We start from the raw sequence: 24513 nt of genomic DNA on the forward strand, positions 1-24513 counted from the left end.
TTGTCACTTCAGGGGTCCTAGAGATGCTTAGCTAGCCCCTGAGACTGTGTGTGTGCAGTGTCACCTCCTACATTGTGGCAGGAGCCAAGTGCTGCATTATTGTAATGTCACATTGCAGCACCCGGCTATTGTCACTGAGTAGGATCCGGCAGTTTGTGGTCACTCTTAGCGTGTGACACCCAGGAACGGCCCTCACCACCATAGTGATGCCACTGTTCCAGCACAATCTGGTGGGGATATACATAAACGTTTCTGTATGACATTTTAAACATATGAGACCACTTAGACATTGTGTTTGTAGTAATGTTTCTTTTTGGTTTTAAACAGAGCTTAAAAGCACGAAAAAAACTAAACTACAGCTTCACCCATACTCCTATATACTGATACATTACCCACAATTACCTTTGTGTATATGCATCCAAATAGAAGTAATTATTAGTTCCTTTAGTGATCTTGAGTGTCTTCTTACTATGCATCTTTTAATGGTGACTGTATGATGTTGATCAAGATCATTTTAGACTAGTACATGCAGCAGTCTGGTGCAATTTTGGTTTAAATTAATCGTTACGTATTTGTAAGGTGCCACAAAACTATTCCGTGCAGGACAGTAAGAATGACATTGTACAAAGTACAGGCGTACATACCAGGTAAGAAGCGAGGATAAACAAGGTCCTGCTCTTGTGGTAGCTTAAAGTGTAGAGGGAGAGAGCAATGTGGAGACCATAGAGATGAAAGACTAGCTGAGAGAATATTCATAATGGGGCAGATGTATTAACCTGGAGAAGGCATAAGGAAGTGATAAACCACTGATAAATGCAAGGTGATAATCGCACCAGCCAATCGGCTGCTAACTGTTAATTTTCATATTGGAGCTGATTGGCTGGTGCGTTTATCACCTTGCATTTATCATTGGTTTATCACTTCTTTATGCCTTCTCCAGGTTAATACATCTGCCCCACTATTAGGTGAGGGTAGGATATGGTACAAACAAGTAGATTTTGAGAAAGCACTTAATGGTTAGAGAGAGTCTGGCCAGGCAGGTAAGTAGTTCCGTAAGTTGGAGAACAGCACTGGTGAAGTCTTTGAGGTGGGAGTAAGAGATGGCTATCAGGGGGAAGGTAATCTACAGATGTGTCCTTTATAACTTTGCTGCGATGCGTACGTTCTAAGTGTACACATCTGTATGAGTGAGTAAGTCCTCTAGAGGTCATAGATGCATGAAGGGAAGGAGGTGATGGTGAGTAGCTTGAATCTATAGTTTTAGGTAATGGTGCAGACCCAATCTATGGAATAGTGGTTAGGAGTGATTATAAAGGCAAAAGATAATAGTTTTGATAATCCTTTGAACTCCGACATATACCTCCGCCTCCCTTGCAAAATGGAAACCGGTTTCCCAACAGAACAAAATCTTTCCTCTGCATCAGTGAGAAGTTCCTGAAACATTTGTTTAAATACTTTTATAAATTGTGGCAGTAGTACTCTATGTATATTAACAAGATTAATTTATCACACCAATGTATCTACTGTATATTAAAGAGAAAATAATGTAATCAGATATAATTAGTATTGTGGTATTATTAGTACTAAGACCCAGATGTATCAAGCCTTGGAGAGTGCTATATTCCACGGTGATAAAGTGCCAACCAATCAGATCCTAACTCATTTTTCAAACACAGTAACATGGCACTTAGGAGCTGATTGGCTGGTACTTTATCACCGTACAATTTATCGCTCTCCAAGGCTTGATAAATCTGGGCCATAGTATGTTCCTTTTGGTACATATTAATGTTTTACCTGAACTAGATAATACCATTTAGTTTTGTTGGTAATCAGTACCAGATGCTTGTTAGACTGCTGTATATGATACTGTACATATACTTATGTTGGGCTGCCTGGAGCTTCTTGAACAACGTAAATCTAATGCAGTCATGTAGCATTGTGAAATCTGAAGGAAACTCAAGAGTCCTAGCATTATTTTAGAGGTCAGATTAGGACATTGTATAGAACAAGCTGCTTATTATTATGTTCTTGCCATTGTACCATAATGCACTAGTGACAGATTGGTTTTAATATATATGAGTATAAATAACAAGTGACTTGTATGAGCTACAGCTGAATATATATTAGGAAACCTAATACAAGAGGTAGACCTGCAGTCTGTAGCAGTCAGTCTGTTTGGCTGGGGTCTGATGCCTACATTGCATTACAGCTCCTCACAGCTGGGGGGTGATTGAATTGGGATTTTGATGAAGTTGCTGTGGAATTAAAGGGTAACAATTTGACTCAAGTTAGCTGCAGTGAAAATACAAACGGAGGACTAGTCATGACCATAACAGCCCCATAATGCAGGATTAAATACAATTACACACAGTGTTACCTGAGTTTAGTCAGGTTTGATTTTTCTCAATCAAAAATCAACCCAATAACCTGAGATTCATTTCACCTGAAGAACTCTACATTAATAGTAGAAAAAAGGTCCTGTAACACTCGTACTGTATTAGGTTGCTAGTAAAGTGAATAAACCTCATGTCACATGGTTGCATCGGTTTTCAGTTTCAAAATGATGTTCATTTGCCTTAAGGCAGATTGTGTGATTTTTTTATTTTTGCCCCCTATATTTAAAGATTCTACAATCCACCAATCTGCGCCCATACATTCCAGATGTTTGTCAGCTATTTGCAAATCATGAAAGTGGCCATATATCACTTCAAAGATTGCCATTTTATTAGTCACTTGTAGAATATATAATAAAGGACTGTACTACAAAACAAATTGTACATAACAATGGTCAGAGCTACATTGCACAGTATGGTCTGTGTAGGCTAAAGAAAAATAAACAAAAAAAATTACATAGGGCATAGGGTCTCCACCAAAATCAATAACCACCCTTTTACCTCTGAGCCTGATCTGGTATTGGGAAATAGGGGAAAAAACAGCTATTTTCTTATAACCAGCAACAGGCTGAATCAGCTAGCGGGGATAATTCCATAGCAGGGGGACACAGTGTGTGTGTGTGGAGGGGGGGAGGGGGGGGGGGGGGGTGTCAGCCATTACATTAACCAACCAACCCCTAAACTGGTCAGCCCACGGCTGTAATTCCTCAAAGTCCACCCCCCCTAAAAAAATAAAATAAAATAGAGTCCTCCTCCCGAACCTGAAAAGCCTAGGGCTATTCCGTCCTCCCCTGGTGACTGTGTGATTGATCGTGATGATATGGTTAATATTGTTCTTTACAGGCAGACTACAGGCATCAGCAAGCACTGCCCAGGCATGCTGGCACTTAGAGAACTACAAGTGCCAACGTTCCCAAACATTATGGCCCCACTGGCACCTGTAGCCTGCCTGTAAAATATTAAAATAAAGACATGACACCGACTGATGTAGTAGTTTATTGATCAGCACCTTACTATGTGGACGATGACCTTTAAGCTCTTTTACATGGCCGCCACCCCCCAAATTTTTGGGTGGCTGCCCATGTAAGCTCTCTTGCTTGGCTGCTGCCCCCCAGGACTCCTGCATCTTCTCATGGTGGGTGACGGCATGTGTAAGCTCTTATGCATAGCCGCTGCCCCAGGACTTCCAGCATCAGGTTTCTTCAGGAAGCTCTTGCCTACTCCTTCCCTGCCATCGGCCTGCCATTTGCTGCTGTGCCCTGGCTCATATAAGCCAGCCCAAGGAGACGTAGAGCGATAATGCAGTAAGCCACAATTGCCTTGCGACGACCAATCGCATTTTGTGGCACTATTTTGTAAATGGGCCAGGACACTTTCTGGCTGCTGAGGTCTCCCTCCCGCCATCTGTGACTGCTGTTGCTCCCTGTGACACAGAGGAGCCCGGAACCACCACCATCCGACACTGGAGTGTGTAATAAAATAAAATAAAAAAATGAATTAATAAATGTAGGAGAGGCTCAGTAAGGCCCACCCAGAGTTATCAGACTAAGTCAGCAAAACATTCAGCTGATCGACCCCATACATGAAAAATCCTAAACACCCAATTGGTTGCTCATATTCAGCAGGTTTACAAACCTTATTGAGCGATACCAGTCACTTTTTAAGCAGAATCGCAGTTGGTGAACTACATACATTTACTGATTTGTTGGGACAATCATATGCAAAATGCAGATTAGCCCCAATTAATCGCAGATGTATGGGGGCTTTTAGACCCTCCATTGCTTCAGTTGTAAAGTGTTTTTTTTTTTTTTTTTATTATTACTAATCTGTTATAATTGCACACAAGACTTTCAACAAGAAAGTTTTATATTGTATTATACAGTATATGTGTATAATAATGCAGACATTGGTTTGCCTATTGTGTTGGTGGGTGTTTATGCAGCTACCCTTGATAGCTGTGGAGAAATTGCATTGGTCGTAATCTGCGGTGCTAACAGGCATGGTCACAGGTTTTATCCTTAGTGGTTCTGTTCAGGATGAAATTGCTTTCAGTTCTTTTTCATTTTAATATGAACGCACTATGGGGGTAATTCAGACCTGATCGCTATGGTGCGTTTTTTGCATCCCTGCGATCAGGTAGTCGCCGCCTACAGTGGGAGGGGGAATTCGCTGTGCAGGTGTGCGATGACATGTGCAGGAGAGCTGCACAGTCTCTGCACAGCCCAGGACTTACTCAGCCGCTGCGATGAACGGGGCTGGAGCTGACGTTCCGAATCCTCCCACAAAACGCCGGGTCCCTTCTGCGTTTTTCCGGACACTCCCAAGAAATTGTCAGTTGCCACCCACAATCGCCCTTTTCCTGTCAATCTTCTTGCGATCGCCGGTACGATCGTATTTTTCACACCATCCTGTCGCTGCCCGGCGCTGCAGACCGTCACACCTGCACATTGCGGTGCATATGCATGCGCAGTTCAGACCTGATCGCCCACTGTGCGAAAACGCACAGCAGCCATAAGGTTGGAATTATCCTCAATGATCTGAATACCATAAAGGAAAAACTAAAATCTCATTGTCAGGTGGGAGCTGGTTAGGGGGGAAACCCTGTGGGTAATGACAACTGAAAGCTTTGCACATGTACGATGCTAGCAATTTGTTTGTTAGCGCTCCTAAGTGGCTGTGGTTTCAGACTCAAACATGGAGCATATTAGAAAGTGGTGGTTAGGTGAGAGAAGCCATGTAAGGCATCTTGGCTGCCAGCTAACATTACAGTAATTCTTTTCTTGATACTGTATCTGGCATTGTGCGTACCGCATATGTTTTCATCAACATGTGGCATAGTTTTCCTTCTTGCAACCACTGTAACATTTTAATAGCTATAAAATAGCACATCCCTTTTGTGGTATATTTTTAAATATATGGAGAGACGTAGTTTGTGTCTCATTAATTTGTGCTGAAAAGATTAATTTTTAGTGAAATAAAAGAAATAAGACAGCTGGGTGGTGCTGAAGATGCTCTCTAATGATAGCACACAACTAACACTTAAATAGTCATTTATTTTGTTCTCCACAATGACACACTGAGTAAAAACACTGTTACGAGAAACCAAAAATGACCCCTGTTTCTTCATTTCAGCAAGAGTATTGGCGAGTTGTTGAACAGAAGAGTTGTCATGTTGCTGTGCACTGTGGAAAGGTGGACACAAATACTCACGGCAGTGGATTCCCTGTGAGTAAAGCTGAACCCTTTTCACGGTGAGTAGATGGACATGTGACCGTGCTGCATTACACTTAGCAATACAGAAATTTACATTGCAACCTCTTTATTTACTTTTTACAGACATGGATGGAATCTCACAGTCCTTCCTAATAATTCAGGATCAATCCTGCGACACCTTGGTGCTGTGCCTGGTAAGTAACTGTAAAAATATTATAGTATAACACCAAATTAATAGTGCACATTGCTTCACAGATACGAAGGGTATTCTATGCGATACATCCTATCCCTTATCGCATGCATAGCGGAGTATATTAACATGTGAAAAATTGCGGATAATTACCCTTCTGACAGTTTTTCTGATAGCTGTCTTTTGCGTTCTGAGGACTTACGGGTTTATGACCCATGCATCCTATTGCACATGTGCAGCAGTCGGAATGCACATGATGCAGGAAAGGGGATCTTTCGGATCCGGGTCCCTTTCCTGGGCTTTGTGCAAAAAGAAGCACATAGACTTCTATAGGCACCATAATCTATAGAAGGTTTTGCCTATTGGATACAAGCTCCAGAAAATAATCACTTTCCAGGAGCTTGATACATATGGGGATTGCACAAACCTCTGAAAATGGCAGTGATCACATAGGGAAGAAAAAAGCTTTAAAACAAAATCATATCTTTTTAAAAAGCTCTCATGAAGCAAAATACGTTAGGTGTACCTTCCTTCACCCACCTGTTTTGTCTACAACCTCACTATGCATCTGCCTGGACCAGCCTCCGGACTTGGTTAACAGAAAAGGATTATCTTGGACATACTGTATAACTCCATTACTACTCTGGACTGGATTTACCACAGACACTGTATGTACTTGAGGGCCTCAGATCTGCATGACAAGCTTTACAATGCCTGAGGAATTACACCTCTATCTGTGATTGGACATGGTATCTATGCACCTTTATCAAACAGTCCTATAATATAGACTAGTCTCAATTCCAGTCATTTCCTGAATAACGTATCAGGAGGTGTATATAGGAACACGCAGCAGCTAATACATAAATTGGACACTCTGCATATCAGTGAACTGTATTTATGAACTTTGTGGGTGAGGTCTACTTAGCTTCTGGCTTATGAAATTTAATGTGCTTTTTATTATAATTGACGATCTGTTAAATGTATACAAATGTTGTTCCCATCAATTGACTATATATTATTTTATGATATATGAATGCTTTAGGACCATTTCTATTAGCGCTACTGTCTATTTGTGTGTGTGTTTTTTTTTAAGGGACTTAATATTCCTATTTATAGTAGCTGCTGGATCTAAACAAACCACAACAGCGCCTGATTAGAACCTTTTTTAGTTTTTATATTTCTTTGTATTGGAAAGGACCTGCTTGTGACAGGATGGGATTTCTGTGCCATCCAGTGCTTGGGGTTCTCTCTTACCATCAGTAACCTGCCATTACTGACCATTCCTACTGATGGCACTTGGCCGCCTGCAAGTGCCAACTGCTTATGAGGGGTGCATTCAATATCCGGGCTGTCGGGATCACTGCGCCGGGATCCCGATCGCCGGGGTAATGACACCTATTCCCCCTCTTGTGGTGTCCATGACACCCCTGGAGGGTGAGCAAATAGCGTAGCGCGCCACTGTGCCCGCAGTGTGGCGAGTGCAGCGAGCCCGCAAGGGGCTCTTTTGCGCTTGCCCCACTGGGATGACGGGCGCCGGTATATAGATACCAACCCGCTTATGAGCTGTATTCGCTGCCATCATGTACACTTGCAATGGCTTTGTATAGCTGCTGGTCACTTTGGTCCTTCCCTTTTGACAGCTTGCTTAGTAGTGCGGGGTAGCAGGCTCCGCATTGTCTTGCTCGGTAGCAGGCTCCGCATTGTCTCAGAGCGAGGAGTTCAATTCAGGATAGCCAGGAACTGATTAGAGAGTTGGTTCTTATCTTTAGGTCACCATATTACAGCAGATAATAGGAGCTGTGCAAGATGTAGGAAGATAGTGTTTATTGCTCATGTAGGTCTTACAAAGACTATGGCCCAAATTCAGTTAACCTCAAAATCACGGTAATTTACTGCAATTGCAGTTTTTGAAGCTTTTTTGCCATGAAAACAGACTTTTTCGCTGGTATTCCCGCTCCCGCGATTCGGCTATTCAATTGCAAATTTTGCGAGAATGGGATTACCGTGACCATTGTTGCTGAAAGGGAAAAATGAGTAAATCTGCCTGTACCCCCAAAAAACATCGGATAACGTATAAAAGTTTATTATCGGTTGTAATAAAAGTATTTCTGGTACTTAAATTGGGTCAAATGGCTGTTATATGCATATTTAAATAAAATCAAGAAAGCTATTTTTTCTGTAAAATACGTGCTAAAATTAAAATCAGGGTACATGGGTATAAGTATATATTTGGGTAATTTTAGGGGACACTTAAAAAATAAATAAATAAAGTGAAAATAGACCGATATCTAAAAACACTTGTGCTATTCATAAAGCACTTCAATATACCTGTCCCATACTTTGTACCACAACTTCCATAATTTTGCACTTTTTCACCCCAAAAAGGACATGTCATTATTGGCCAATTAAAAACAATTAAAACTTCTAAGTACCTACAGTAATAAGTAATTCAGGGGGGTAAAGTTCTGAACCAAATCCTGACATTTTCAACTTAAAATAGGGATTTTTCCCAACTTTACATTTGCTCAGAGGTAGTAAAATTAAATTTCCATTAAAATTACCGCAAATCTGTTTTGTTTTTGCAGGCAGTTGAATAGGCCCTATATGTAGTAGTGCTGATACACAAAGCTGGCAAACAAGATGCTCTGCTGCCATTTATATACACAGTATATGCATAGACTGGCGTGAGACTATGCAGCACGCTGTCTCTCTTATACCCCTTTCAGGCCACAAAAATGACCCGGTATCGACCCGGTATATTGCTGTGTCGACTGGGGTCGCTGTGCGGTGTGAAATGGTCAGTCTCAAATTCCCAGGTTGCCTGACCCGGTAATTCAACCCGGGAATAAAGAAGGGTTATTCCCGGGCTATTACCTGGTCAGGTGCAGTGTAAGCGGGTTTCCCAGGTCGATGCGACCCGGTACCAATTCACAGCATGGGGAGAGGCAGAGATGATGTCATCTTCTAGCACTGCCTCCACCCCCTATGACGCTGCAGTCCCCGCCCCCTATGGCAACCCAATATTGCCAGGTCAGGAAGCCATTTATGAGGGTCCAATGCCGGGTCGCACCCGGAGAGGACCCGTTTCCAATTCCCAGGTGCGAACCGGCATTAGCGATCTGAAAGCGGTATAAGCCACTTCACTCCACTTCCTGATTCTAGCATGTAAATGAACCTGAATGTTGTCTTGTATTTTCACATTGTACTTGGTGGCAGACGTGTCCCTTAGAGACATGAAAATGTTTACAATGTCGATGTGTTTTAGATAATTTCACATGAAAACCCCATAATTTTGTTTCAGGAGTAACAATTCCTTGGCTTAATATTGGCATGGTCTTTTCTACCTCATGCTGGTCTCGAGACCAAAATCACCTTCCCTACATTGACTACTTACACACTGGTGCTGATTGCGTTTGGTAAGTGTTCCCATCTCTGTTTATAGCCTATAACACTGGGGGTAATTCAGACCTGATCAGATCACAGCAGCAAATGTGTTAGCAGTTGGGCCAAACCATGTTGCACTGCGGGGTGGGCAGATATAACATGTTCAGAGAGAGTTAGATTTGAGTGGGGTGTGTTCAAACAAATCTAAATTGCAGTGTAAAAATAAAGCAGCCAGAATTTACTCTGCACAGAAACAAAATAACCCACCCAAATCTAACTCTCTCTGCACATGTTATATCTGCCCCTCTTGCAGTGCACATGGTTTTGCCCAACTGCTAACAAATTTGCTGATGCGATCAGGTCTGAATAACCCCCGCTGTACTATATATCGCATTCACAGTTGTATTATTTGTCCTAGTAGTGTACAATATTTAATACCAATATATGATGTTTCTATAGAGAATGTTAAGCTTCTATTATGGAAAAAAATTAAAAACGCACAAAAAATGAATGGAGGGGAAAGTTTACAAAGGAAACCTGTCTATTATTTACACTGGCTCTATACATGGCAACCAGTAACACCACTAATCAGGGCTTGCGTTGTGTGCTTGCAGCATAAGATATTGACTTTGTTCTTTGCATTGCATTCGCAATACCAGGGTTTATGAGGTTGCCATGTGGCAGTGTGTGGCTGGATGAGGACACCTGCATTCATCTGTACCCGTACAGAGGAGCGGTATCGAGCCTTGGAGAGAGAAAGTGCCAACAAATCAGCTTCTGAGAGCTTGCAAAATTACAGAAGCTAATTGGTTGGTACCTCTCTCCAAGGCTTGATATAGCTCCCCCTAAAAGTGGTGCATTGCATATAGAAGTCCAGTGTATCTGTTTTATTAATAGACACCTTACATTAAGTTGGCATCTGTGACACTCTGGGCCTAATTCAGCAAGGATCGCTAAATTGCAAAAAATGCAGACTGTGCATGCGCTGCAAACGCATTGCATGTGTGTGAAGACTTAGGGGGAGATTCAAATATTTGAAAAGTCGGTTGGGTGTCTGTTTTTTCCTGTCTATTAGATAGGAAAAACCAGACTCCCAACTGACTTTTCAAACATTTGAATCTCCCCCTTAAAGTGCAATCGCAGGCCCACTGAAATGCGACCGCAGAGTGATTGACAGGAAGTGACCGTTTGTGGGAGATAACATGGCGTTTGTGGGAAGTGGTTGGGAAAACGCAGGCGTATCATAGCTGTTTTCGGGGCGTGCATGTGACATCAGCTGTGATCGCTGCGATGAAAAACATGGCACCAGGTGCGACTGTAATTGCATTATTTTGAGTATGCATTATTTTGAGTAGGCATGGGTCAGCCGCAACTGTCGATGGTACTTTGTTTCTGCATATGGATCTCAATTCTGCTAATGCATACGCAGAGTTGCGAGCACATTGGTGGGCGTCTTTTACTGTTTCTGGGAGGCTCCTAAACATGTGAGTTTTAGCAGTAGTAGTTTTGAGAATATTGCTATTTCAGTCTCCGTAGCGATCCTTACTGAAATAGGCCCTCTATTATCAAATATTCTCTATTATATAAATATATTTCTGCTATGCATTAACCTACTGTATGTCTTAATGTAGATGGTGCAGGAGGAGAACTTGCTGTTCTACTCATTAAGTGCATGTGCTTTGAATATAACTTCATAACCTCACTGACTAATGTAAAGTGTCCTTGTTGTGGAGATTTTACATTTTGTGTATTGGTTTCCATGCACTGAATATTGTTTTACTGACTGGGTTAATGTATCACAGGTATTGCATTCCTGCTGAGGAAGAGAGCAAACTTGACAAAGTGGTACATACTCTACTTCAAGCCAATGGTACTCCTGGTCTACAAATGCTTGAAAGCAATGTCATGGTAAGTCTTTGCTATGTCACACTATGTGGTGGAGTCTTAGAGCCTGCCAATGTAAAGCCTCATAAACACCTGGCAACCACACAGGACAATATGAACGATAATGATCTTTTTTGCAAGATCTATCGTTCATATCGTCCAGCGTGTATGGATGAATGATGCGCGCACCCGCGGGCCGTTCTCGTTCATCCATGATTTACCGAACATGCAGCTCCGTGTTAACTATATTGTTGAGCTGCATGTCACGGGAGTGCGGGGGATGACGTCACTGAATGATATCGTACATCGGTATCGTTCAGTGTATATGCAGTGGCGATCTCCCCTAATTAGCAATCAGCAATATAGCGCTGATTGCTAACTAGGGGAGGTGACACAGTGTCTACCCGGTTTAAATGAATACAATCATAAATGGGTTATCTTATGATGTATATTGTTAACAATGATGCCCGTGAATCTCATGTTAATACCTCTTATCTGTTTTATCACTGGAAGACTTTGCAACTTGACATCATATATAATTGTACTAAGCATGAAATATGAATTAACTTAAAAAATGTTTGACACCAAATGATAACCACAGTGGATAACTTCAGAATGGGTGTGTTCATTATAAATGATATAGCATTATGTACTGTCAGAGCTTATTAAGCATTTTACAGTTACATGTGAAATGTGTCTGAATATCACTGATTGGTAAAGGATAGTCACAAGATAAAGATTGCAAATGGGGACATGTTTCAAGATACGGGGGAGATGCATCAAACCTTCTAAAGAGGAACAGTGGGGGTGTTGCTCATAGATTTCATTTATCTACTACATTCTAGCTAGCATTATCTACTACATTTGATATATAGCTGATTGCTGTGTGCCCACTGCTGTTGCTGTGTGATGGGCAGGGAGGTTTAATAGAGGAGAGAGCCCGTGTGCTGGTCCCCTGCTCTCTGTGTACTGCACATGCGCAGGTCTCCTGGCACATGGGGCCTGTGCATTGTTTCTGGAGACCTCTCTACTGCATCACTGGGAAAATGGCCACTGCGCCGGGCCTGCCGTCTAAGCATAATTATATGGGAGCAGGATGTACGGTGTGAAGATCAGCCAGTGGGTAGATGTTTAAAGCCTGGACTGAGTTGCATGGAGATTGTAAGTATGATGACTGGTCCCACCTTCTTATAAAACAGGAAGAAAAAAAGAAATAACCTTAAATAGGAAAAACTCCCTTTGAGGCTTATGGTCAGTTCGCCCTGCCGGCATCTTGGGTGGGAAATAAGCACACTTTCTCAAGCTGCAATTTAGAAGGAAAAGATACACACACTCTAGCGCTAGGAAGAATACCACATTCAACCCTGTGCTGTGTTCATACAGCAAGTACCACCAACAAAAAAAGAAAAAGAATTACAAGATGAAACTTAACGTAATTTTGAAGGGGATTTAGATGTAAGCCAAAAGACTACTCCCAATTCATAGAATTCCACAATGTTACATGTAAAAAAAACAGAAAAACACATAATAGTGCAGACTCATAACAAGAATAATGTTTTATTCATGAGATCCACTTACAAACAAAGGGTTAATATCAGTGTGATGGTTATCCCACAGTGGCAATACAGCATCTAACAGGTGTATCGGTCCAGAAGATAACGGTCAGCCTTTCATTTAGACTCCACGGTAATGTGACGGATACCATAAAGAAAGAAATGCAAATAGTGCAAATATGTCTAAACAAACAATGGTTTAATACAGATATGCACTTACAAACAAGTGTTGAAAACACAGCCTGATAGGTCCCTCAGTGGCAAACAACATAGGCAGCTCCTGATGTCCAAGATGTTCTAAGGAATCAACCAAAACACACTTCCGGATTGTGGGGGTCATTCCGACCCGATCGCTCGCTGCAGTTTGTCGCAGCGATCGGGTCGGAACTGCGCCGGCGCCGCAGTGCACCGGCGCATGGCAGTCGTCGGTACCCAGCGATCGCCTCTGAGACAGAGGCGGTCGCTGGGCGGGAGGGGGCTGGACGGCGGCGTTAAGCCGCCGTTTAGTAGGCGCGGTCTGGCCAATGCAGGCGTGGCAGGACTGCTGGCCGGGCATGGCGCGGCAGCTGCGTGACGTCTCGCGCAGCCGATGCGGCCAGCGGCAGCGACACACAACTCCCGGCCAGCTGCAGGAGCTGCGCTGGCCGGGAGTTACTCCACAGATACAAAGGCAATGCTTTTGTATTTGTGCGTGGGGGGGCGGCACTGACATGCGGGGGGGACTAGCCCTGTGCTGGGCGTCCCCCCGAATGTCTGAGTTTACGATCGTAGCTGTGCTAAATTTAGCACAGCTACGATCAACTCGGAATGGCCCCCTGTGTGTAAGGGAGAGCAGCACACCCACAAGTTCAGCCAGACAGGGAAGCCGTTCAGAGACATGCTAGACGCGTTTCAGACTCAATGTCCTTCCTCAGTGCAATTTGTAATTGTGGGATTGTTGGATACTATGCTTGGAATGTCAGGAGTGTAAACACACGGTATAAATACACACAGAAGGTGTCCTGTATCAGGCTGTAGAGGAATAATCTGCTATTCATTGTGAATCTGACTTCTGCTCAATTGATTGGCGCCATAGCTGTCCAATGACAGATTTGCAGCTCTTTGATTTGAGATAACAGTGAGAGTGCCAGTAGGGAAATCTCCCAGCTAACTACAATATGTCAAGAGGTATAAGGTGGCCTAACTAGATCATTTGTTCCCAAAACGCAGTCCTCAAGTCACCCCAGGTTTTAAGGATATCCATGCTTAGGCGCAGGTGACTTAATTAGTACCTCCAGTCAGTTTGATTATATCCTTTGTGCACAAGCAGTGATATCCCTAAAACCTGGACTGTTGGTGTACCTTGATGACTGCGTTTAGGAACCACTGAACTCGATTATACATTATGTAACTGATGTCCTGTGCTATTTCTCTTACGTCCTAGAGGATGCTGGTGTCCACATTAGTACCATAGGGGTATAGACGGGTCCACTAGGAGCCACTGGCACTTTAAGAGTTTAAGAGTGTGGGCTGGCTCCTCCCTCTATGCCCCTACTGCCCGTCTCAGTTTAGAAAATGTGCCCGGAGGAGCCAGTCACAGCTAGGGGACTTCCTAGAGCTTCTTTAGTTTTATTAATTTTCTAAGAGTAAAGTTAGGCACAGGGAGGCTGCTGGCAACAGCCTCGCTGCTTCGTGGGACTTAGGGGGGGGGGGGGGGAGTAGTGTCCGCCCTGAGGGGTTTTGAGCCACTATCTCCGCTGACAGGACATAGCTCCTGAGGGTGATGATCGTTAGCCTCCCCAGGCGACCGCTCACTCCTACAGCATGCCACATGCCGCCGCCCCCTCCGGTGGCGAGTGAGTCACCGGCCCCCTCAGCAAACGGGGAGCCGGTGTGAAGATAGCGGCAACAGGGTGGGAACGCAGTATTAACTGCACTCTGGAGGCTAGGCGGTACATAGTGCGATGCTGTAAGAGGCGCCCGGAGCCAGCGCAGATGCCCTAAACCGGTCAGCAAGTCTGTCAGGGACCTCGGTTACACTGCCAGCAGAAATCCTCAGGCCAGTATAAAGAATTGAAGAGCGGGAAGCAGCGCCATGTTCGGGGAGGGGGGGAGCTTCTCCTCAGAGCGGACCCAGCAGCGTTCAGCGCCATTTTCCTGCCTGCAGATCGTCTACAGAGACGCTGACAGGGAGAGCTGTCCCTCCCTGTGCGGTACCAGGGGGTTGTAGAAGAGGGGGAGGCTGTGTAAATACTGTGTAGTCTGTTAAGGTACACAGTAAGCGCTGTATTATATCTACCTCAGTAAGCGCTGTGTGGGGGTTGGCTCCAAGCTCTGTGTCTCTCTGTGGCATACTTGGGTGGTGGGGGGGAACTGTGTCTGACATTTCCCTGTGTGTGGGTGTTGTCTCACATAGCCATGTGTAGGGACTCTGTGTCATATGCTGCAGAGGATGTTTCCTCTCAGGAGGAATCCATTCCATGTACACAGGAATGTAATGTCTTATCTCAGATCCCTATTAATGAGCCTGAGTGGTTGACCTCTATTAAGGGGATGATCTCTCAGATCCCTACTAGGGTAGCTCACGCTGAGACTGAAACTCAGGTGTTAAAAACGTCTATGGCAGTTTGATCAGGTTCTGTTCCTATTCCTGCAAAATCCCCTAGCATGTTCCCACAGAAACGTGCACCTGCCCAGATTATGCAAGATGACATGGATACCAATTCTGATACAGCAGACGGTGATGGTTACATGCTGAGGGGGGCGGCATCCCTTGCAAAGGGGGTGCAGCTCATGATTGAGGCCATTAGAGATGTGTTAAATATTACTGACACAACACCTGAGCAGGTTGAGGGGGCTTACTTCACTGACCATAAGAAAGCCTCGCTAACCTTCCCTGTGTCAAAAGAATTGAACGCTATATTTGAAAAATCCTGGGAAAACCCAGAGAAAAAATTCCAGATCCCAAAAAGGGTTCTGGTTGCTTTTCCCTTACCTGAGGAGGTTAGAAAAAAATGGGAAAACCCACCTGTAGTTGACGCATCTGTCTCCAGACTGTCTAAAAAGGTGTTTTTACCTGTCCCTGGATCTACCGCGTTAAAAGTACCTGCTGATCGTAAGATTGACACTACGCTCAAATCCATATACACTGCTTCAGGAGTGGCATTAAGGCCCACTATTGCCTGTGCATGGATTTCTAAAGCCATAGTAAAATGGTCGGGCACATTACTAGAGAATATGGATACAATGGACGGAAGTGACATTGAATTGTTTTTACGTAACATGCTGGATTCTGCGGGGTTCATGGTGGAATCCATGAAGGACCTGGGTACGCTGACTGCACGGATTTCTTCCATGTCGGTCTCAGCTCGCAGGGGACTGCGGAATCCAGGAGAAGTGTGGAGAACCTACCCTACACAGGTCAGGCTCTTTTTGGGGAAGCGTTGGATGTGTGGATTTCCACGGCAACCGCGGGTAAGTCACCTTTCCTTCCCTCTGCTACACCTTCTACGAAGAAACCATTTTCTTCAGCTCTGTCGCAGTACTTTCGGACCGCTAAGGCAAAAAGTCCAAGCCTCCTGCCACTTTCTTTAGAGCTGGTTGTGCAAAATCCAAAAAGCCTGCACCCGCAGGCTCCCAGGACCAGAAACCTCCTTCTGGTTCCACAAAATCCTCAGCATGACGGTGGACCGCACAGCCTGGAGGACGGGCTGGTGGGTGCGAAACTCAGACGTTTCAGACACGTCTTGGTGTTGTCCGGCCTGGATCCCTGGGTACAGGATATTGTGTCCCAGTGGTACAGACTGGAGTTTCAAGAACTCCCGCCTCACCGATTCTTCAAATCAGGCTTGCCAGCTTTGCTGACAGACAGGGTTATCCTACGGGAAGCCATCCTGAAATTGGAAAAGTGACAGGTCATTGTCCTAGTTCCACCTCATATGCAAAACAAGGTTTGTTATTCAAACCTTTTCGTGGTACCGAAACCGGATGGTTCGGTCAGACTGATTTTGAACTTGAATTCGTTGAACCCTTACCTGAGGGTGTTCAAATTCAAAATAGAGTCTCTCAGAGCAGTGATTTCAGGTCTAGAGGAGGGAGAGTTCCTGGTATCCCTGGAGGTCAAGGATGCGTACCTCCACATTCCGATTTGGCCGCCACACCAGGCTGATCTCAGATTTGCACTGTTAGACAGTCACTATCAATTTCAGGCACTGCCATTCGGCCGATCGACAGCACCGCGGGTGTTCACCAAGGTGATGACGGAGATGATGGTTCTCCGCAGCAGACAGGGGGTGAACATAATCCCATATCTGGACGATCTGCTGATAAAGGCATCGTCCCGGGAGACGTTGTTGCAGTCCATTGTTCTCATGTCTCATCTGCTCAGGGAACACGGTTGGATCCTGAACCTTCCAAAGTCACATTTGGAGCCGACAAGGAGATTGTCTTTTCTGGGGATGATCTGGGGAAGTGCAGAAGGTGTTTCTGCTGGAGGAGAAAGCGTTGGTGATTCAAACAATGGTCCGGGATGTCCTGAGGCCAACCCGGGTATTGGTTCATCAGTGCATTTGCCTTCTTGGGAAGATGGTTGACTCCTACGAGGCTCTACAGTATGGAAGGTTTCATGCTCTTTCCTTCCAACTGGATCTCCTAGACAAATGGTCGGGTTCTCATCTACACATGCACCAGAGGATACGACTGACACCGAAAGCCAGGATTTCACTCCTCTGGTGATTGCAAATGTCTCACCTTCTGGAGGGCCGCAGGTTCGGAATTCAGGACTGGGTCCTTCTTACCACGGATGCAAGTCTCCGGGGCTGGGGTGCAGTCACTCAGGGGGAAACCTTCCAAGGAAGATGGTCAAGCCTGGAATCCAGTCTTCAAATCAACATTCTGGAACGAAGAGCAGTCTACAACGGTCTTCTCCAAGCGACTCATCTTCTGCGAGATCGAGCCATTCAAATGCAATCGGACAATGTAACGACGGTGGCCTACATAAACCGACAGGGTGGAACGAAGAGCAGAGCTGCAATGTCAGAGGTAACAAGAATCATCCTCTGGGCAGAAAGGCATGCGGTGGCGCTGTCCGCAATCTTCATTCCAGGACTAGACAGCTGGGAAGCGGACTTCATCAGCAAACACGATCTCCATCCAGGAGAGTGGGGACTCCATCCGGAGGTGTTCAAGGAGGTAACAGATCTTTGGGTGTACTTCAAATAGACATGATGGCCTCCTGTCTCAAAAAGAAGCTTCGGAGGTATTGTTCCAGGTCAAGGGACCCGCAAGCCGTGGCGGTGGACGCCCTGGTATCTCCGTGGGTGTTCCAGTCGGTGTAGACAAGTTTCCTCCACTTCCACTCATTCCAAGAGTTCTAAAACTCATAAGGAGAACAAGAGTTCAGGCAATCCTCATTGCTCCGGACTGGCCAAGAAGAGCTTGGTACGCGGATCTTCTGGGTCTTCTGCTGGAAGATCCAGGCCTCTTCCTCTTCGGGAGGAACTGCTGCAGCAGGGGCCGTTAGCTTATCAAAACTTACCGCGGCTACGTTTGACGGTATGGAAGTTGAACGCCAGATATTAGCTCGGAAGGGCATTCCGAGCAAGGTTATTCCTACCCTGATATAGGCTAGGAAAGGAGTAACGTCTAAGCATTACCATCGCATTTGGAAAAAGTATGTATCTTGGTGTGAATCCAAGAGGTTTCCTACGGTGGAGTTTCAACTGGGACGTTTTCTCCTTTTGCTGCAAGCTGGTGTGGATATGGGCCTGCGGTTGGGATCCGTAAAGGTCCAGATTACGGCCCTATCCATTTTCTTCCAGAAACATTTGGCTTCCCTCCCTGAGGTTTAGACTTTTTTTAAAGGGGCTCTGCACATACAGCCTCCCTTTGTGCCGTCTACGGCACCCTGGGATCTTAACATGGTGCTGCAGTTCCTCCAATCGGATTGGTTCAAGCCTCTACAGGAGGTTGAGGTCAAGTTTCTCACGTGGAAGGCTGTCACTTTGTTGGCCTTCTGCTAGATGTGTGTCTGAGTTGGGGGCTTTGTCTTGTAAAAGCCCCTACTTAATCTTCCATGAAGATAGAGCCGAGCTCCGGACACGTCAGCAGTTCCTTCCGAAGGTTGTGTCGGCATTTCATATCAACCAACCTATCGTGGTGCCAGCTGCTACGGACTCCTCAGTTTCATCAAAAGTCCATGGATGTTGTGAGGGCTCTGAAAATCTATGTGAAGACTGCTCGTCACAGAAAATCGGACTATTTGTTTGTCCTGTATGATCTCAAGAAACTTGAGTGTCCTGCTTCTAAGCAGACTATCTCTCGCTAGATCATGTTCACTATCCAGCATGCGTATTCTACGACAGGATTGCCGTGCCCTACATCTGTTAAGGCCCACTCTACTCGTAAGGTGGGTTCTTCCTGGGCGGCTGCCCGGGATGTCTCGGCTTTGCAGAGCGGCTACTTGGTCTGGGTCGAACACGTTTGCTAAGTTTTACAGGTTCGATACTTTGGCCTCTGAGGACCTGAAGGTTTGGTCATTCAGTTCTGCAGGAGCCTCCGCGCTCTCCCTCCCGTTCTGGGAGCTTTGGTACATCCCCATGGTACTAATGCGGACCCCAGCATCCTCTAGGACGTAAGAGAAAATAGGATTTTAATTACCTACCGGTAAATCCTTTTCTCGTAGTCCGTAGAGGATGCTGGGTGCCCGCCTAGCGCTTCGTGATCCTGCAGTGGTTACTTGGTACAGTACTGCCAAAGCCGGCTCCAGGCCTACCAGCACCCTGAGCGAGAAAATGTAAAAGCGCCCCCCTCTCAACCCCTATGCAGAAAAGTGGGCGTGGCCTTGTCACTTCATATTATCAGACTATAAATATATTTTCACACCCCCTCTACGCACACAATTAGCAGCCTTACACATAAAAGCCACAGTAGTGTTCCTTACACACAATGTCTCCAGTATAGTGTCAGATAAACATAATGTGCAGTGCCAGCTAGATATGATATGCCCCCCAGCAGTGCCAGCTACACATGACATGCCCCGCAGCAGTGCCAGCTACACATGACATGCCCCGCAGCAGTGCCAGCTACACATGACATGCCTCGCAGCCATGCCAGTTACACATGACATTCCCCGCAGCCGTGCCAGCTACACATGACATGCCCCCCAGCAGTGCCAGCTACACACAATATACCCCCCAGCAGTGCCAGCTACACATGATAGTGTTCACTTTTTAGGGCAGGGTGCTGATCACAGGGAGGGCACATTTTGAAGTTAGGAGGGCAAAATGATGTGTATACTGTAATGCTTGGTGCTCCCCTACCTACATGCTAAAGAATGGACAGTGCGCGCAGCAAAAATTTAGGGGCATTGCTTCGTGGGGAAGGTGCGTGGCCACATAATAGTGGCAATTCGCATTACACCACACAGTAGTGCAGCTAATACACATTGCGCCAGACAGAGCACTGAGACACTTTGCGCCAGGCAGAGCACTGAGACACATTGCCTAGCGGGAACACTACATGATATGCCCCCCAGCCGTGCCAGCAACACGTGACATGCCCCCCAGCAGTGCCAGCAACACGTGACATGCCCCCCAGCAGTGCCAGCAACACGTGACATGCCCCCCAGCAGTGCCAGCAACACGTGACATGCCCCCCAGCAGTGCCAGCAACACGTGACATGCCCCCCAGCAGTGCCAGATACACGTGACATGCCCCCCAGCAATGCCAGATCCATAAATGGCCACACAGTGCCAGATATGTCCCCACAGTGCCAGATACATAAATGCCCCCCAGCAGTGCCAGATACATAAATGCCTCCACAGTGCCAGATACATAAATGCCTCCACAGTGCCAGATACATAAATGCCTCCACAGTGCCAGATACATAAATGCCCCCACAGTGCCAGATACATAAATGCCCCCACAGTGCAGATATGACCCCACAGTGCCAGATACAAAAATGCCCCCACAGTGCCAGATATACCCCCACAGTGCCAGATAAATAAATGCCCCCACAGTGCCAGATAAATAAGTGCCCCCACAGTGCCAGATACATAAATGCCCCCACAGTGCCAGATACATAAATGCCCCCACAGTGCCAGATACAAAAATGCCCCCACAGTGCCAGATACAAAAATGCCCCCACAGTGCCAGATACAAAAATGCCCCCACAGTGCCAGATACAAAAATGCCCCCACAGTGCCAGATACAAAAATGCCCCCACAGTGCCAGATACATAAATGCCCCCACAGTGCCAGATACATAAATGCCCCCACAGTGCCAGATACATAAATGCCCCCACAGTGCCAGATACATAAATGCCCCCACAGTGCCAGATACATAAATGCCCCCACAGTGCAGATACATAAATGCCCCCACAGCGCAGATATGCCCCCACAGTGCCAGATACATAAATGCCCCCACAGTGCAGATATGCCCCCACAGTGCAAGATACATAAATGCCCCCCACAGTGCAGCTGACCCGACAGTGCCAGATATGCCCCCACAGTGACAGATCCGTTTATGCCCCCACAGTGCAGATGACCCCACAGTGCCAGATATGCCCCCACAGTGCCAGATACATAAATGCCCCCACAGTGCAAGATACATAAATGCCCCCCACAGTGCAGCTGACCCCACAGTGCAGATGATCTCACAGTGCCATATATGCCCCCACAGTGACAGGTCCATAAATGCCCCCACAGTGCAGATGACCCCACAGTGCCAGATATGCCCCCACAGTGCCAGATACATAAATGCCCCCACAGTGCAAGATACATAAATGCCCCCCACAGTGCAGCTGACCCCACAGTGCCAGATATGCCCCCACAGTGACAGATCCATAAATGCCCCCACAGTGCCAGATATGCCCCCAGTGACAGATCCATAAATGCCCCCACAGTGCCAGATATGCCCCCAGTGACAGATCCATAAATGCCCCCACAGTGCAGATGGCCCCACAGTGCAGATATGACCCCACAGTGACAGATCCATAAATGCCCCCCACAATACCTGCGGCGCGGGAGGGAGTGCTGCTGTCAGAGGGCGCGGGCCGGGACCGGAGGACTCTTCCAACGGTGGTGTGATCGATGCGCGCTGCGCGGGAGGGGGAGTGTGGCTGTCTGCAGGCTTGGGACTGGACGACTCTAACGGTGGTGTGCTCTCGCGCACCACAGTTAAAGGCCGGGGAAAGCTGCACAGCAGGGTCGGCTCCAGGTACGAATATGGCGGCGCCAGCGCGCAGCGCCCATTAAGGGTGGCGCCCTGCGCGGCCGCTCTATTCGAACATGCCTGGAGCCGGCCCTGAGTACTGCTTAGTTGGTTAAGTACTGGTTTTGTTACTTGGTTAAGTTATCTTATTCAGCTGTTGCTGAGTGTTCAAGCTGGTTAGCTTGGTTTGCCTTGTATGTGTGAGCTGGTGTGAATCTCGCCACTATCTGTGTATAATCCTTCTCTCAAAGTTGTCCGTCTCCTCGGGCACAGTTTCTAGACTGAGTCTGGTAGGAGGGGCATAGAGGGAGGAGCCAGCCCACACTCTCAAACTCTTAAAGTGCCAGTGGCTCCTAGTGGACCCGTCTATACCCCTATGGTACTAATGTGGACCCCAGCATCCTCTATGGACTACGAGAAAAGGATTTACCAGTAGGTAATTAAAATCCTATTTTCAGCTATGATCACTACTACTGTGCAATAATGTGGATAAACACAAAGTACAGCTGCACTACATTTCCATACAATTATATATTAGCCCTGGAATGACACAAATTGGAAGGATAGTGTTTGGTATACTGCAGAATGTTTTACTCATTTAGAGTGACAGTATCATTTGATATTGTGAATGGTTAATGTAAACATATATATGGAGAATGTTAAAGTGTGTGTAGTTGCTAGATAAATGTTTGCACAAAGTGCACATTACTGTGTAACAGCTGACAGCTGTACTTCCTGTAACTTCAGGATTGCTTAGCATATTATCATTAGGCCAATCCATTGTTGGGGTGTGTGCTCCAGTGTCTGCAGTTGTCTCACTTATCTGACACCATCTGGTGGTGAGCCTTTGTACTGCCACCACTACTGTCTGTACTTAAGCAGTTTCAATTGTGAAAATGTGCACAAAAGTAGCAAACAAATTAAGCAGGCTATTAGCAAAAGGTTGCAATGATCATTAAGACTGTCAGTGTTGTGGTCTATCCATAAGGATGACAATGTGACCTAAAATGAAAAAAATCATGTTATTGTACATTGTTGTTTATCATGTATGTCATAGATTACTCTCTTATATGTACAACATGATTTTCCATGCTTAGCCCAGTTGTTAATCTTTTGACTAGACAGCAATGTCGAGTAGCCTTAATACTCTGCTACTTTTCTGCAAATATTCTGCTGCTTTTTGCTAGTGTTAGCTATTTTATTTGCATATTTGCAATCCTCTTGCATGGTTCATACCCTCTGGTACAGTACCGTTTTTTTATGGTCTGTACTGGTCAAAAAGGGCTTTGTACCGATTTTTTACGCACTAGATCTCCATAAAAAGTATAGGAAATGGGGCGTGGCCACGCCCCTTTTCTTAATTTGTACCGCTTTTCGAGGGTACAATGTTGGAGGGTATGCATATTTTATATAGACAAACAGAAAGTTGTTGCCAAGCTCACAAATTAAAATGCCCAATAACACTGTACCCATCACTGGTGTGAAATAACGGGGTTTCTGGTCAGATTTCAGCAAAGCTAGTAACATCTGTTGGTCAGAAATATTAAGTGGATACATCCAGAGGGATCTGTGTCCAATCACTCCCTGAAATGCTTCTTTTAGTTTGATTCCTTGAATAGCACACCCAAATATACTGTTCATTTCTCCCTGCTATGCCTTATTAAAATAGCATATTGGGTAATCAGCCTTTTTTGATTCTTATGTTTCCCCCCCTGACATTGTATTATAAACAAAATGTTAGTGATGACTGGCTGCCAGAGGAGATTTTGCGGCCTATTGTCTAGAAGTACTGCCTGTTGTGATATTCATTGTAAATGATGTGTCTCACTGTAGATCTCCCCAGAGGTGCTGTGCAAAGAGGGGATCAAGGTGCACCGTACTGTACAGCAGAGTGGGCAATTCGTCGTCTGCTTCCCAGGATCCTTTGTGTCAAAAGTGTGCTGCGGCTACAGTGTTTCTGAAACTGTGCACTTTGCTACCACCCAGTGGACAAGCATGGGCTTCAAAACTGCCAAGGTATATACTGCACACAGTACTAAAACTGCCTGTTCAGACACAGTTCCTAGATCTTCCATCCGTTATTATGGTCATTTTCCTTTGACAGCCAGGCTATTTTTTCTTGTAGTTGACAATTAAGAATATGTTTTAATAACTAAAAAAGCTTATATATTGTCATCTGTATCTATAGGAAATTAAAATCACACATTCAAGGCTGTTTCCACCTTCCACTGTCTCCCCTGATCTCAGACATACTGCAGCATCAGCAGCTGCAGAGCAATGCCAATCATCAGTGGCTGCTTTATTATTGGTGGCTGGTAATGCCGCTGCCTTGCAGCAGCCACTCGCACTTCCCCTCCAGCAGCGACAACTGCTACTACACTGCCTTATTTATCAGTGGTTCCCCAAAATGCACATGGTCATTACCTTTAGTTTCATGTCATTTTATATATTTTAATTTGTATTATCATTTACTTAGCACAGTATGATAAGTGGCCACTTTGTCAAAAAATGATAATACTTAAAAGCTAGCAATGTACGTACATTTCTTCAGTGTTTTTATGTTCTAGAGCAGTCCTGGCCAACCTGTGGCTTTCCAGCTGTTCTGCAACTACAAGTGCCAGCATGCTTTACTAGCTGAATGGCGTGAGGGTAGTTTTACAACAGCCGGTAAGCCACAGGTTGGCCAGGTCTGTTCTAGACAGATAAT

At 45.5% G+C, this 24513-nt stretch overlaps 1 protein-coding gene across 3 annotated transcripts in view; it reads left to right on the forward strand.

Moving 5' to 3' along the window:
* The window catches only part of JARID2 (jumonji and AT-rich interaction domain containing 2), a 365382-nt gene that overhangs the window by 311625 nt on the left and 29244 nt on the right, over positions 1-24513 (forward strand). For all 3 annotated transcript variants that reach the window (XM_063923201.1, XM_063923202.1, XM_063923200.1), the window contains 5 exons: positions 5526-5644; positions 5730-5800; positions 9098-9212; positions 10983-11088; positions 23640-23822. In XM_063923201.1, coding sequence (XP_063779271.1) covers positions 5526-5644; positions 5730-5800; positions 9098-9212; positions 10983-11088; positions 23640-23822 — 594 coding nt within the window. The remainder of the gene's footprint in view (positions 1-5525; positions 5645-5729; positions 5801-9097; positions 9213-10982; positions 11089-23639; positions 23823-24513) is intronic.

This window comes from Pseudophryne corroboree, chromosome 5 (assembly GCF_028390025.1).
Source record: "Pseudophryne corroboree isolate aPseCor3 chromosome 5, aPseCor3.hap2, whole genome shotgun sequence".
In the NCBI taxonomy this organism is placed as follows: Eukaryota; Metazoa; Chordata; class Amphibia; order Anura; family Myobatrachidae; genus Pseudophryne; species Pseudophryne corroboree.